We start from the raw sequence: 12,826 nt of genomic DNA on the forward strand, positions 1-12,826 counted from the left end.
CGAAAAATCCACGCTTGAATGCTTGAAACCCATGGCGAAATCAACCAATTTGGATCGCCTGGCGAAAGAAGGTACAGCATGGAATGCGGGCTGTGGCGGCGACAAGAGCGAGAACGTCAATTACCGACTTTGCGACGAATAAAATGGCATGCATCTTCCACTGGAGTCCTATTGTGATGTAAGACAATGGGTTCTAGTATCCGGCACCAACGATCTTCGGCCGAGGAAACCGTTTCGCATCAATGGCGTCGAGTTATATCGTGTTGGCTATGCTCAGATGATAGCCTCTAGCCATCATATCGCCTGTTGCTGGAGGCCTGCGCCAGGATAGCTCCAAAGAGTAAGAATTCCGCTTGCGACATGTTTTATTGATAGGAAATACCTGATGCCATCGTGGACGAGAGCATCGAGGTGTTGAAAGCAGTTATGCAAGAGACCAATCGGACTGTATCGGGCTGTATAGGAGGACTGGAGCGAGATCTCTCGGTTTCATGCAAGTGTTCTCGTTTGAGTCGCTCTGGTATCTTCTATGTTTGAATAGTTCCCACTGAATCCTTGTAGCCATCCAGTGGTTGGAGGCTCGAATCCGATTTGGGAAAGAGCTGCTAGTTGTTTACCATGGGTATGTACATCTGACAGAAGAAGAGTATGCAAAGTGGAATCAGGAATTACGGCCATACGTCCAGGATCACATGAAGAGCTTCAAGACAAGAAGCAGAGTGTAGTGATTTCATTGAACTGCCGAAGCAAGGCTCAGATGCTTAAATCTTGGCTTTGATCCTCGAAATTATAGACGCCATGGCGGAGGGGGATATAGCTTGCAAGACCGTTTCTGTCATTGCAAGAACCTTTTCTTCCTCAAGCCTCTTCGCGACGAGTCTCCAGTAAGGTTAGCGAAACTTGCCTATGCTTTTGTGATGACAGATCACTTACTGTAAGCTGACGGGCATGCCGTCAATTTCCTCTGGATTGTCTGATTGATTTCAGGGACCGAGTACATTGAATGTTGCAGCGCCTTACTTACATTTTGCATGCACAGTCTGACACATTTCGCTCAGACGCTTGTGGTTCGAAGGACGATCTTTCTTCCTGTCGACAGTCACTCCGCTTGGAAATGATACGGCCGAATAGTCAACGACATTGTATACGCCAGTGTAGCCCACATAATCAAAGTCACCATGCGCGACGGCTGCATAGGGACATGTCGGTGCTGTATGCAGCCGTCAGTCGATCTATTGCATCTTGCTTGAGATAGTAATTACCCAATATAGCATCCAGACCATCATAAGACATCCACTGCTCCAGATATTGCTTCTGCACCTCAGATCGTTGCAGATGGAGTTGCCACATGTCGTACGTCCCGAGCTCAGGAGCCTCCGAATAGTTCCGCATCTCGGGACGCCACGGCTCATCGGTCGGTGCTAGCAGTTTTCTCACGCTCTTTCCGCCATCAGCGACAAACATACGACCCTAACTTTCGTTAGAAAGACGACTTTCAGTGTAGACCAGTAGTTTACCAGAAGCTCTATAGCTTTGAGATGCTGGAGGGGGTCCCAAGCTCCGACAATCTCATGCCCAGCCACCTGCAACTTCTCCACCGTCTCTTTCAACGCTCTCGTCACAGGGGGAGTCGGCTGGACGATCCCGTCGTTCCACAAGACTGCTATCTTGAGCTTACTTTTACGTTCTGCTGGCCTCCACGGAATAGGAAGGCATTTCGGGTCTATTAGCCACGGCTGTGCGTCTACCACAGCTTTGGAATAGAAGGTTATATCCTCCAGACTTTTTGCCATCGGACCGTTGACACTCATGACTGCTTCTTGACCTGCTAATCCGGAGCGACAGTCTTGGGTCGTGAACCTTCCGAAAGATGGCCGTAAAGTGAAGATACCTGTGCAAGCTGCTGGGATGCGAAGACTTCCACCCTGCAAGCAATGTCAGCTGCTGTTATTTACCACAGTCGAGCTTCTCCCATACAATATCAGTTCCAACTCCCAGAACGCTTCCACCGAATGCTATCAAAGCTGATTCGCCACCGCTCGAGCCTCCAGATGTCAACTTTCGGTTTCGTGGATTTAGTGTGCGCCCGAATACATTGTTCACCGACTCGGGCTATGCACAATTAGCCGCTCCCATCTTCTCCAGCAAGGAGGATTCTACTTACGATCATCATCGCTGTTGGCACGTTGGTTTTACAGTATCGCACAGCTCCCAGCTTTTCTAATAGCTCAACCAGCGTAGCATTGTACGCTGCTGGCTCATCGACTAAAGAAGCAAATCCGATTGTACTATCTTTCCCAACAATGTTGAAGTTGTCTTTCAACGAGACGGGCAACCCATGGAGAGGGCCAACGAGCTTTCCAGTTTTTTGGAAGAGTTCGTCAAGCGATTTCGCAATACTAATGGCTTCAGTAGGGAAAAAGTCTGTTAAACAGTTCGTCTATAAAACATGCATTAGTATCAAAACTCGCAAGATACGCGACCCGAGGGTCACACCAGTTGCTGTGCTGCTGCGGCACGTTTGAGGAACGCTCGTGTAACCTCTTCTGACGTCCATGAATTTGAAGCGATCTTCTTCAGAATCTGCGTTGCGCTACTTTCTGTGATTTCCAATTCCTTCTGGTCAAACCATCCCGATTCTTTCGGAAACGTTGTCACATCAAGCTGATCATCAGAGGGCAACAACTGCTGTGGTATGCGATATTCCAGTGGGATCTGTTCCGCGAGGGCCGCCCTCTTGGTGGCTGCGATCTTTTCCCAATTCAGTTCTGAAGAGGTCGTCATAGCACGAATCGCAGAGTCTCTCATCAATCTGCAAATAAGGAGGCGGGAAAGCGATGTCTCCGGTCACCTTGTTATTCCACGCAGAAGGCAGCCTTTTAACCCCAATCAAAAGCTAACGCCACCAAGCCCCCACTTCACGCATGAAGCTACGAAGGCATCAGATGTCCTCCATGACGACGATGGGGGTCCCAGCATCACTAGCTCGGATTCGGCTCAACCCCGCAATCTCGGCAACACACTTCGCTACACGCCCGAGAAGGTCTTAGCGCGCGCCGAAATCGTCTCTTCTCCTCCAAGATGAACCTCCTCCTTGCGCGATCCAGGTTTTGGAACTTGTACGTCGGCACGCTTGTCGTTGCGAATTCTTTTCGGCCAAGGTCGGGCTGCAGTTATCAATTCTTATCTCAACGTTAGTGCAACATGGAATGATACGCCGTATCTATCTCCATTCGGGTATCAGAGTCCGCAGGATCAGCTAGCCTAAGGTGGAAACTCCTTCGTACATCGGGTCCACCTCTCCCAGTACTGTATCATCAAGTCGGACCTTTCGACACTCTCGCTCAAGAGTCACAGTCAACAATATCGGCTGACACGGTTCCAGACTGCCTCGTGCGATTCTCCTCGTTTTGTTCGCAGCACATAACATACCATGGCCTCTTTCATGCAGTATCTTCGTGGGGATCCACGAGCGCCAGGCGAACGGAAGTTGGTCGTTAAACTCGACCTTTTTATCCTTACCTTCTGCTGTTTGATGTACTTCCTGAATTATCTGGATCGGTCCAACCTCAATAACGCGTACGTGAGTGGAATGAAGGAAGAGCTTGGATTTCGCGGGAACCAGCTCAACCAAATCAACACTGTCTTCACGGTTGGGTACACAATCGGACAAGTACCCTGCAACCTAGCACTTTACTACGTGAAACCAAAGATCTTCTTTCCAACTTGTATGGTGAGTATTGTACATGATGGAAAACAGTGAAACCACTGACGTGTTCTAGGTGGTATGGGCTGGCCTCACAATGGCGACAGCCGGCGCGCATCATCCACGAGACATCATGGCCATTCGATTCTTCCAGGCTATATTTGAAGCTTCCACATTTGTTGGGACCCACTACATTCTAGGGTCGTGGTGAGTGGTTCGATATATGCAGTATGTGTAATCTTGAACCAATATATGCGCAGGTATACCGGACGCGAGCTTGGCAAACGATCGGGCATTTTCACAGCTTCTGGACTCGCTGGGACCATGATTGGAGGTTTCATACAAACCGGAATTCACTCTAGCATGGATGGATTGAGTGGTCTGTCGGGCTGGCGCTGGCTCTTTATAGTTGATGGCAAGTCTCCCGGGCACAAAGTGGATGCGTTATTCCCGCCAAGCGAAACAAAAGGCCATCTTTGTCTGCTTACAACATAAGAAAAGAGTCTTTCTTTGCTTAGCTAAGACATAAGATTACGTACCATCCCCCACATCTTTAAGACATACACTGACTTTGTACCTTCGCGTTTGGCAGGCATTATAACACTCCCAGTTGCAGTATACGGGTTTTTCCTCTTTCCGGATACACCGAGAACCACCAAAGCGCCGTATTTTACTGCAGATGAGAAAGCTCTTGCTATCTCTCGCGTACCCGAGATCCCAGAACGCACGCCAATCTCCTGGGGCTTTCTCAAACACTGCTTCTCCACCTGGTTTTGGTACTTCTTCGTTGTTCTTTGGATGATCGCAGGCGAGACGGAATCGTTCAGCTCAAACGCGCTGCTGTCACTTTATATGAAAACACATCCGACCAAGAAGTATACTGTCTCGCAGCTTAATAATTACCCAACTGGTGTGCCGGCCGTTGGGATTGTGTCCACCTTGTTCTGGGCGACACTGACAGATTTCTGGGGTGGAAGACGTTATCTAGGTAAGTTTCCTCTTCTGAATCGTGTAACAGACTAACCCTGCATAGTGGGATATTGGATCGGCATCACAGGCGTGGTAACCAGCGCTCTCATCCTAGCCTACCCAGAAAGCACCAGCATCAACTTTGGTATGTATTACTGGGCGGGAAGCGTCTATGCGTGTCAAGCAACATTCTTCGCATGGGCCAACGACGTTTTGCGCTATGAGGAAGACAGTCTGCGAGCTGTGGTCATAGCTTCTATGAACATGGGAAACAACGCCATCAATGCGTGGTGGAGCATTGTGTTCTATGGCGCAAACTTCGCACCTTATTTCACAAAGGGCATGTACGCGATGATCGCTACTAGCATTGCTTGTAAGTATGAGTCAACTGTTTGATCCAGTGACTAAGCTAACATAAAGAAGTGGCAATCTGGACGGCACTGCTCGTGTGGATGCAGAGACGGACAGATCGGAGACGAGAACACGAAGGCGTCTACGCGAGTAGAGAGGAAAAAGATCCTGTATCTGTGCAGGATGAGCCCGATGAGAACAAACATGTTAATTTGAAAGCCTGATTCAATCGAATAAGCAATACATCCGACGCAGAACAACGATTTCTAGTGCATGATCCACGGAACATCATCGTTTTGCGCCATACGAACTGCAACAGCCGTCCACTCATCGAGACACTCAACCGGTAGCCCAAGCAATTCATTAGCAAGCCCGCGGGAAGTCTCGTGGTCAGCATCCCCATTCGGAAACCAAGCTCGACTATACAGCATCTTCGTGAAAGCGCCGAAGTTGCCCTTCTTTATCTCGCCCATACTGTCTTTCCAGCGCTGCTCCGAGGTCTCGTGACTGATGCTCCAATCAGCATCTGTCGTTCTTGTAACACGCTTCACACTCTCGAACATGTCGCGTTGAGTTACCCGGAAGCTGGAAATATATACTGGGCTGTTTCGGAACCGCGAAAGCGCGGGGGACCGATCTTCTGCATTATCAGGAGCAATCTTCAAGCTCAGCAAAATCGCAATCGCTCTCCCACTCTGAGGCCATGTCGTTGTGTTCATTGGCGTCTCACCGCCGTCGAACAAGACTAGAGAACGCTTCTTGATATCGAATCCATAGCGATCCGGCCCCCCGGACAAACTCCATTCATACCAAAATCCACTTGCCAGCAGGAAGTACGAGCTTACACCCAGCTTCTTCACCTCATTACACGCTGCGTCGCGATTTTGAGCCAGTAGACTGTCCTCACACAAGTTGTCATTTTTGGGATCGTGGCCGTACCAGTTGGGAAGGATGAACTGGACTTTCGCTTTTGCGGCGGCGCGGATGAGCTTGAGCACGGTGTCGCGAGGGGCGGTGACGGACATAGTAATGACGAGGGCCTGTTGGCCTTCGAGGGCGGCTACCAAGGCCGCGTCATCGTCACTGGTGTAGTCCACATGGACGATGCGGATCTCGTCTGTAATCGAGGCGGTACTGTCGGGACGGGTGATGGCGGTGAGGCTATGCTTCCCGATTTTGAGGAGTTGAGAGACGATGTGACGACCCAAGTGGCCACCAGCCTGTGGCACGATTAGACTCGAGCTCTAGAGCGCTCCGGGCTTGGAACAAAAAGTTCAAATGGAAGGAAGAAGGGTTTAGGTCTAGGAACATACCCCAATGATGGCCACTCTTATGATGCGGTTGGAAGAGCTATCGGACTGGCCATTGGCAGTTTCGCTGGTCATGATGTTTAATTGTCTTCCACCAGTATTCTACTCCGGTTCAAAATTCGGACGGAAGGCCAAGAGGGCGATACAGTTACACTTCTAAGATGGTTGCCATAATCTTGCAATCCTTTCCTTCTTATAATGAAAACATACCGTGCGAGTATTGAGCTGGAATGATCCAATTCTGCGGACTATGCGGACTTGAGAGGCTAGAATATACATTAGATGTAAAGAAGGTAAGCCCTGACGTTCTTGGACCCGAGGAATACGATTTTGGGTTAGTCTGTCGCACTTGGCTCGGGGAAGACACTATGAGCTTATCATTGTATCGCTGCAGTGCGATCTTTTCTACGGTCCTAGCGTAGTTTATTATAGTGTTTATCTTATCATTTAAATCGAGGCGAAGGTCGTCGCACGTTATTGGTAGTTTTGCCCGACGAGGTAAGTCAATGGTTCCTGTGAAAGACGAAGGTATGAAATGTGGGTAGATCACGGCCGGTAACCCTGAATGTGAATCAGTGAGTGGCTCGAGTCTCTGAGGAGTATTTTCCTTGTCCCATCCGCGAAAACAACGAGTCATCCAGAACCGTATCGCACACACCCACCGCAGATAGCGAAGAGCAATCGAGACAGAGGTCGAAAGTGATGAAGATTGGGCCGGGAAGGCGCTGAGGTGGAATTGTCGAAAAGACCTAAATGAAACAGCATTTTAGAAGGACCAACCCTGCAATGCCCAGCACATTTTGTCTGTTTCAATCGGATGAGATATATATCCGCGCCCTGAGACAACGCTAATACTAGGATGAGATTGCATATGACTGCAATCGTTCCTCCGCCCATTGCCATAGCTTCTTCGCCAATGCGTCGTCCTTAGCAAGAGCACTTGCACCGCTCTGAGAGCCTACTCCAACCTGCATCACTCCAAGACAGGTCTCCGGTGCATACCACTCGCCGCTCTTCACGTCCTTTCCCACAGACGCCCAAAGCTGATTTCTCGCTCCTTTCTCCAGAGATGTCGCCGCAAGGGGAGACATTGCCATGAGTAGGTTTGCGAAACCTCCAGTTCCAGTCGCACTTGCACCCAAGCCTGTTCCCCCCACGAGCCCAGGATGCGCCGCCGCAAACGTGATGTTAGGATGAAGAGTAGCCCCATGGCGCACCCAGAGAATCTGAGCGAGTTTGCTGGAGCCATAACGTTCGAAAGGTCCGAATTTTGAGCAATCCGTCTTTAGCTGGTCAAAGGGGATGCCCTCTTTCGGTGCCAGTTGGTGGCCCACGGATGTCACCATGATGGCTCGTACATCCGCGTCTGGCAGCTGACTCGTTTTCTCCAACAACGGGCACAGAAGCTGAAATAGGAGCGCGTGCCCGAGGTAGTTCACACCGAATTGCATCTCATACCCATTCTCAGTAAGTCCCGGAGCTGCAGCCATGATGCCCGCGTTCATCATCAAAATATCAAGGCGGAACTCTTGCTCGAGCAACTTTTCGGTGGCATTCTTGACTGAATCTAGGGATGATAGTTCGAGTTCGAGGAACTTAATCGGTGTAGAACTTGAGGCACCGAGTTGTTGCTTGATCTCGTTTATGGCGGCTTGAGCTTTGCCTGCGCTGCGTGCTGCGAGGTAGATGCAAGCGGGGTCGTGCCGTGCATATTCGAGGATGCATTGTTTTCCTAGGCCGATGTTGCCGCCGGTCACGAGGATTACTTTGCCACTAAGGGGGGGGATGTCGCGGGTCGGGTCGAAGGATACCATGGCTGTATGTTTGCGATAGGGGTAGAGAGATGAAGAATGAGATGGTACGAGATGAAACAGACTGAAGTACCAACGGACGTAATTGACTGATGTGGAACTGATGCTGAGTATGAGCTGAAGGTGCGCAACGGGCTGTATTTAACCTTATCCATTTCTTGTTCTGATGCTCCGTGGAAATACATGGCGGCGTGATTCTATGCCGGCGGTCATTTCATTGTTGCGTAAATACGGTTTGCCTTCTCGTCAGTCGCGCCTTGTTCAAGCAGCGTTTTGCGTAGTAGTCCTAGGATGTTCGTAATGGGCCAGTAACAAGGGTCGGTATTGAGCAAGCGAGCGGAATTCCGCCCAGACCGAAACGCAAAGCCAATCGGAATCGATACAGCGTATAGACGGACGAAGGATAGAGGCGACATGCAGCTTATCATCAAGGGCATTGGGACACCATTCTCAATGCCTTAGACATGAGTTGGAGATGTCCACTGCTGCGGTGCAATAGCGTTACATAATCCACGCTAAGTCTACGTCTGGTTAGCGTAAATACGCGTAGATCTTATCGCTGCGATCTCCCAAATTCAGAATGTTCATCCCGCAATCGCACAACGAAACCACACGACTCGACCACCAAAATGTCGTCCATGCGAAATGCCGTTCAGCGGCGCAACCATAAAGGAGCGCGCGCAGCCCGAGGAGCGCAAAAAATGGGGTCTTCTCGAGAAGCGCAAGGTCTGTACCGCTTTCCCTACACCGGTGCACGCCCAACTGACAGCATGAAGGACTACAAACTCCGCGCGCACGATCACAAAGCCAAGCAAGCACGCCTCAAGATCCTCAAAGAGAAAGCTATGGAGCGCAACCCCGATGAGTTCTCCTTTGGTATGATGAGCAGCACGGTCGACAAGTCGGGCAGAAAAGTTGCAGATCGTGGGAACAAGAGTCTAGATATGGATGTGGTGAAGCTTCTGAAGACTCAGGACGCCGGGTATATACGGACTATGCTGCAGATGGTCCGGAAAGAGAGAGAAGATTTGGAGAGGAGGCTGGTGTTGGGGGGATGACGAAGTTAGGGTGCTGAGGGATGGGGAAGACGAGAGGAAGGGAAGACACACTGTATATGTGGGCAAGAAGGAGGAGCAGGACGAGTTCGACGACGATGAGTGGTTTGGAAAGGGTGGGGAACTGCCGAGGAGGGTGGGCAGCACGGAGAAGGACGAGGACGACGAGGACAAGGCGACACCAAAGGAACGGAAGAGGCTGTCGAAGAAGCAACAAGAAGCTCAAGAACTGGCACGAAAAGACCAGCGGACCTTCATGAGCAAGAGACAAAGGACACAAGAGCGGGCTGCAACACATCTGGAAGCGGTCAAAGCTCGAGAGCGCGCTCTTATGGCTGCCGAAGAGGAGTTGGAGATTCAGCGTGCTAAGATGAATCACACGGTTGGTGGAGTCAACAAGAATGGCGTTAAATTCAAGATCCGGGAGCGGAAGCGATGATCGGTGGAAGAATCTGAAATGGAATGATTATACTACAACCTGGCCGGCATCCTCATAGCGCCGTCTAAACGTATAACCGTGCCATTTAGCATGCTGTTCTCTATCGAGTCCCGCACCATCCTCGCAAACTCCGGCGCCTGTCCCGCCCTCTTTGGGAATTCCATCGCATTCTCCAAGCTCTGCTTGACCTTGCCCGACAACAACTTGGTCATATTGGACTCAAACAATGCTGGCGCAATTGTCACCGCACGGATGCCGTGCTTCGATAGATCGCGTGCTAATGGTAGTGTCAAGCTCGCCACCGCACCCTTACTCGCTGCATACGCGACCTGTCCCATCTGCCCGTCGAACGCTGCAGAACTTGCCACCATGATTATCACTCCGCGTTCGCCGTCCGGGCCATCAGGTTGCGCTGTCGTCATGTGCGGCAGTGCTTGCCTGATCAGATCCAAAGTCCCTCTTAGGTTGATATTCAGCACAAAGTCAATGTTTGATATTGACAGCGGCTCATTCTTCTTATCGATTATCAGACCCGGCATTCCGACTCCTGCACCGGCTACTACGCCGCCGATTGGCTTTCCCGTTTTTTTAAGCCATGCCACGGTGCCTTCAATCGCTTTCGCTATTGCGTCTGTGTCTGAGACATCAACTTCGAAGAATTTGGCGTGGTTTCCGAGCTCCGATACGATTTCCGAACCGGCGTCGCTGTTAAGGTCGAGGAGAGCGACGTAGGCGCCATGGGCGTGAAGGTCGCGGGCTGTTGCGAGACCAAGGCCGGATGCGCCGCCTGAGATGATGAAGGTGCGGTTGGCGATCTTCATGGTATAGTCAAATTTAAAGGGAACAGTCGTGAACGCGGTTTTCTGCACGTGTGTACGCTGTTAAAAGTGACGATTGGGTGGCATGTGTTCATGACATGCATTCGCGCTAACAAAAGGAACCTCGGCAGAGTCAGAGCATTTGCACACCGCTGCCAATCTGGAACTTTGACAGAAGACCCTAGTTTGGCGCCAAGATTTCGCGCCAAACCCCACAATTTTTGCCTGGCGTGCATCCATCCTTCGTACAGCCTCTTCCTTTAATTGCAAGTCTCGCTCGTTCGCGGAATATTTGTTTGATGAATGCTGAAGGCCTCCTCCGTAGGCAAGGCTGGCGTGGCGCCGGCTTCTCCCTCGACACCTCTGACCGCGGCATTAAAAAGCCGCTCCTCATCAGCCACAAGCAGGACCAACTGGGCTTGGGCAAGAAGAAAGCGAGCCACACGACAGACGATCAGTGGTGGATGAGAGCTTTTGACGAATCCCTACAGAACTTAGGAACCGGTCAAACGAGCACGCTTAGCCAGATCCAAGAGAAAGGAATCAACCGAGGTGGTCTCTACGGATTCTTTGTGAAGGGCGAGGGTCTGATCGGAACAATTGGCGATGAGAGTTCAACGCCTACGAGCAGGACGAGCACGCCGCCTACCACTGCGAAAGGCGACGACAGTACCGACGAGAGCGACAGCGACTCGGAGTCTACGAGCAGTAACGACGCTGCATCCGATGCTGCGAAAATAACAAAGTCGAAGAAAGGCCAGAATAAGCGGAAGTGCGAAGCGGAGGACGATCTGCTGGTCACCAAGAAGTTGAAACAAGAAACCGATGGGAGGAAGGTGAACGCACGGGCTGTGGCAAAAGCAGAGGGTGAAGTGCGGACAGCATTTGGTACTATCAACGCAGATGATTGGCCAAAGCTATGTGCTTTGACGTCCCGGATTAGCAAGCAAATCAAAGCGAGGGCCAAGAATGACGAGAAGGCTGGTGCATACGGTGATGCGGCGAACGTAGAAGACCCGAAGAACCCTGGCAAGAAGCTCGCAAAGAAAGCCGCGAAGGTCGAACACCAGAAGGTCATACGGGCTGCAAAGAAGCGTATGGTCAAGGAGTCGGTTGTAGAAGCTATCGTGAAGGGCGAACTGCCGATGCTGAATTCCGAGAACTGGTCAAGAGAAGAGATCTTGAAGAACTACGGCGAAATTAAGAAGGTCATCAAAGCCGTCGAGAACGCCAACAAGATGTCGAACAAGGCACAACGACAAACTAGGAGAGGACAGAGAAGAGAGGCAAAAGCAAAGAGGGCTCGCGGCAAGATCCGCGAAAAGACCGATGCGCTACGCCAGTCTACTTTCGACACGCACCTCGCTCAACTGTCGCCGGAAAAGCAGATCGACTACGCAGCTCGCGCAGCAGAGAAGGGGCAAACGCTGGAAGAATATACGCTCCGACGCATGGAAAAGAAGGAAGCTAAACGTTTGGAGAAGAAACCAGACAAGCAAGATAAGAAGATAGCTCTTGTTGAGTCAAAAGGCGAACCTCACAATATCGCGCCTTGGAGAACCCAGAAGAAGGCGCAGAGGAAGGTTGACCAGGAGCAGAAAGACAAGAGTACGAAATTGGCCGGTAAGCTAGAGACGAAACATAAGGTTAGTCAGAAAGCAAAGGCGAAGAATGCGGAGAAGACTGAGGGGACGAACGAGGAGGGGCCAGGGTACGGGGAATGACAAGATATTCATGGAGAAGGCTGCGAGATTTGGGGCTGTTGCTACCCCGATTGCTGCCTCCGCTTGAAGCACCGCGTGAGACGGTTCGATGACATGTCTGGAACATTCGGGGAAAGCGATGTACGCAGATGGTTTGGCTCTTCAGCGGCATGGCATGGCATTTGCAGGTTCAATATGAACAAGTCACTTCGTGATCTATCCATAACTTTTCAGTTTGGATGCAACTGTGAAATTTGAAGATGCATACAAGGCCGTTGGTGCTAGGTGGAAGTGAAGTGTATGTCGAAGCTAACTTCGCCACGGATGTATACATCCGACGAGCTCAAGCCCAATTCGGTACCAAGAGAGCAAAGCTGAGTCGTCATGCATGGCGCAATCGCATTGCCTATATGCGGTCGAAGTAAGAAGCCTTGAAACCACGTCCGATGGGCATTTCCAGAGCTTGACAGCCGGCCGGGAGCCATGGCGATGTCCAGATCTGAGGGACCCAAGGCCAGCCGCCGTGGCGCACCGAGCTGGGGCAGAGGAACAGGCGGGCCATGGCATGGCCAACGTGGGTGCACTTGTCGCCGGGCAGCGTACGCCAAGCGCGCGACGTCGAGCAGTGTCTCATGCGAAGCACATGGTGGGCATCGTGTGCAGC

The 12,826-nt window shown here is 51.1% G+C and overlaps 7 protein-coding genes across 7 annotated transcripts; 3 read left to right on the plus strand and 4 right to left on the minus strand.

Annotated features, from left to right (window-relative positions):
- Window positions 1-1,173: 1,173 nt before the first annotated feature.
- N0V89_002667 (uncharacterized protein) lies at window positions 1,174-2,784 on the minus strand (the record flags this gene model as incomplete). The annotated part of the gene is made up of 5 exons (XM_056211474.1): window positions 1,174-1,470; window positions 1,518-1,925; window positions 2,095-2,112; window positions 2,165-2,440; window positions 2,497-2,784. 5 exons carry the CDS (start codon window positions 2,782-2,784, stop codon window positions 1,174-1,176), a joined length of 1,287 nt encoding a protein of 428 aa, XP_056074947.1.
- A 649-nt stretch (window positions 2,785-3,433) lies between these two features.
- Window positions 3,434-5,250, plus strand: N0V89_002668 (uncharacterized protein; the record flags this gene model as incomplete). The annotated part of the gene is made up of 6 exons (XM_056211475.1): window positions 3,434-3,733; window positions 3,783-3,913; window positions 3,967-4,121; window positions 4,299-4,694; window positions 4,740-5,048; window positions 5,099-5,250. 6 exons carry the CDS (start codon window positions 3,434-3,436, stop codon window positions 5,248-5,250), a joined length of 1,443 nt encoding a protein of 480 aa, XP_056074948.1.
- Window positions 5,251-5,292: 42 nt separating this feature from the next.
- Window positions 5,293-6,411, minus strand: N0V89_002669 (uncharacterized protein; the record flags this gene model as incomplete). Its single annotated transcript, XM_056211476.1, has 2 exons — window positions 5,293-6,246; window positions 6,340-6,411. 2 exons carry the CDS (start codon window positions 6,409-6,411, stop codon window positions 5,293-5,295), a joined length of 1,026 nt encoding a protein of 341 aa, XP_056074949.1.
- A 779-nt stretch (window positions 6,412-7,190) lies between these two features.
- On the minus strand, window positions 7,191-8,150 carry N0V89_002670 (uncharacterized protein; the record flags this gene model as incomplete). Its single annotated transcript, XM_056211477.1, has 1 exon — window positions 7,191-8,150. The coding sequence occupies one exon, from the start codon at window positions 8,148-8,150 to the stop codon at window positions 7,191-7,193; it is 960 nt and encodes a 319-aa protein (XP_056074950.1).
- Window positions 8,151-8,848: 698 nt separating this feature from the next.
- N0V89_002671 (uncharacterized protein) lies at window positions 8,849-9,641 on the plus strand (the record flags this gene model as incomplete). Its single annotated transcript, XM_056211478.1, has 2 exons — window positions 8,849-9,190; window positions 9,273-9,641. The coding sequence occupies 2 exons, from the start codon at window positions 8,849-8,851 to the stop codon at window positions 9,639-9,641; spliced, it is 711 nt and encodes a 236-aa protein (XP_056074951.1).
- A 32-nt stretch (window positions 9,642-9,673) lies between these two features.
- Window positions 9,674-10,462, minus strand: N0V89_002672 (uncharacterized protein; the record flags this gene model as incomplete). Its single annotated transcript, XM_056211479.1, has 1 exon — window positions 9,674-10,462. One exon carries the CDS (start codon window positions 10,460-10,462, stop codon window positions 9,674-9,676), a length of 789 nt encoding a protein of 262 aa, XP_056074952.1.
- Window positions 10,463-10,758: 296 nt separating this feature from the next.
- Window positions 10,759-12,183, plus strand: N0V89_002673 (uncharacterized protein; the record flags this gene model as incomplete). Its single annotated transcript, XM_056211480.1, has 1 exon — window positions 10,759-12,183. One exon carries the CDS (start codon window positions 10,759-10,761, stop codon window positions 12,181-12,183), a length of 1,425 nt encoding a protein of 474 aa, XP_056074953.1.
- Between the last annotated feature and the right edge of the window lie 643 nt (window positions 12,184-12,826).

This window comes from Didymosphaeria variabile (genome assembly GCF_027946475.1).
Source record: "Didymosphaeria variabile strain IMI 356815 chromosome Unknown scaffold_2, whole genome shotgun sequence".
In the NCBI taxonomy this organism is placed as follows: Eukaryota; Fungi; Ascomycota; class Dothideomycetes; order Pleosporales; family Didymosphaeriaceae; genus Didymosphaeria; species Didymosphaeria variabile.